Raw genomic sequence first — 576 nt, forward strand, 5'->3', positions numbered from 1 at the left:
AGCGCGTCCATGATTGTCTGCCTCCTCACCGACATGTACGGCGTCTACAACATGGGCACCATGTACGGCTTGATCATCACAAGTTGGTCCATCGGTATGGTCATCGTCGGCGAGTCCTTTGGAGGCATGCAGAGCGTCTTCTACTGCCAGCTTCGCGTCCTCTGGGGTGTGGCGATCGCAGGCTGCGTCCTCATGCTCTTTGTGCGTACCAACTCAAAGGACCGGTTCTTCCGCGGCTACCAGCTCACAATTTGGAACAAGGTGTGGATCCAGTGGCCGATGCCAGCAGCGTCGAGCCACGTGGAAAACGACGACGACTACCACGACATTGTTTTGCTGTCACTGGACACGAAATCTTCCTTTATGTGGAGCTCGGAATCTGAAATGGACGCGCCGCATCTGCCAGCGACAAGAGAGCTAACTGTCTAAGAATTCAAGCTAGCGTGTATTGGCAATGGTTTCAACGGTTAGGATTGTTTAGTACAGAGTTTTGAGATTCTCTGTAACCTGATGCAACTCGGCACCACTACAGCCTTGGCAGTGGGCACGTACAATCGCTTTGGCCGGAGGTTGGAG

General features: G+C 53.5%; 1 protein-coding gene across 1 annotated transcript; it reads left to right on the plus strand.

The window, feature by feature from the left end:
• Positions 1-8: 8 nt before the first annotated feature.
• Positions 9-429, plus strand: SDRG_04903 (hypothetical protein; the record flags this gene model as incomplete). Its single annotated transcript, XM_008610593.1, has 1 exon — positions 9-429. A coding segment is annotated over one exon (421 nt), but the record flags the coding sequence as incomplete, so codon positions are not given.
• Positions 430-576: the final 147 nt, after the last annotated feature.

The sequence above is a fragment of the Saprolegnia diclina genome (genome assembly GCF_000281045.1).
Source record: "Saprolegnia diclina VS20 unplaced genomic scaffold supercont1.12, whole genome shotgun sequence".
NCBI classification, from domain to species: Eukaryota; Oomycota; class Saprolegniomycetes; order Saprolegniales; family Saprolegniaceae; genus Saprolegnia; species Saprolegnia diclina.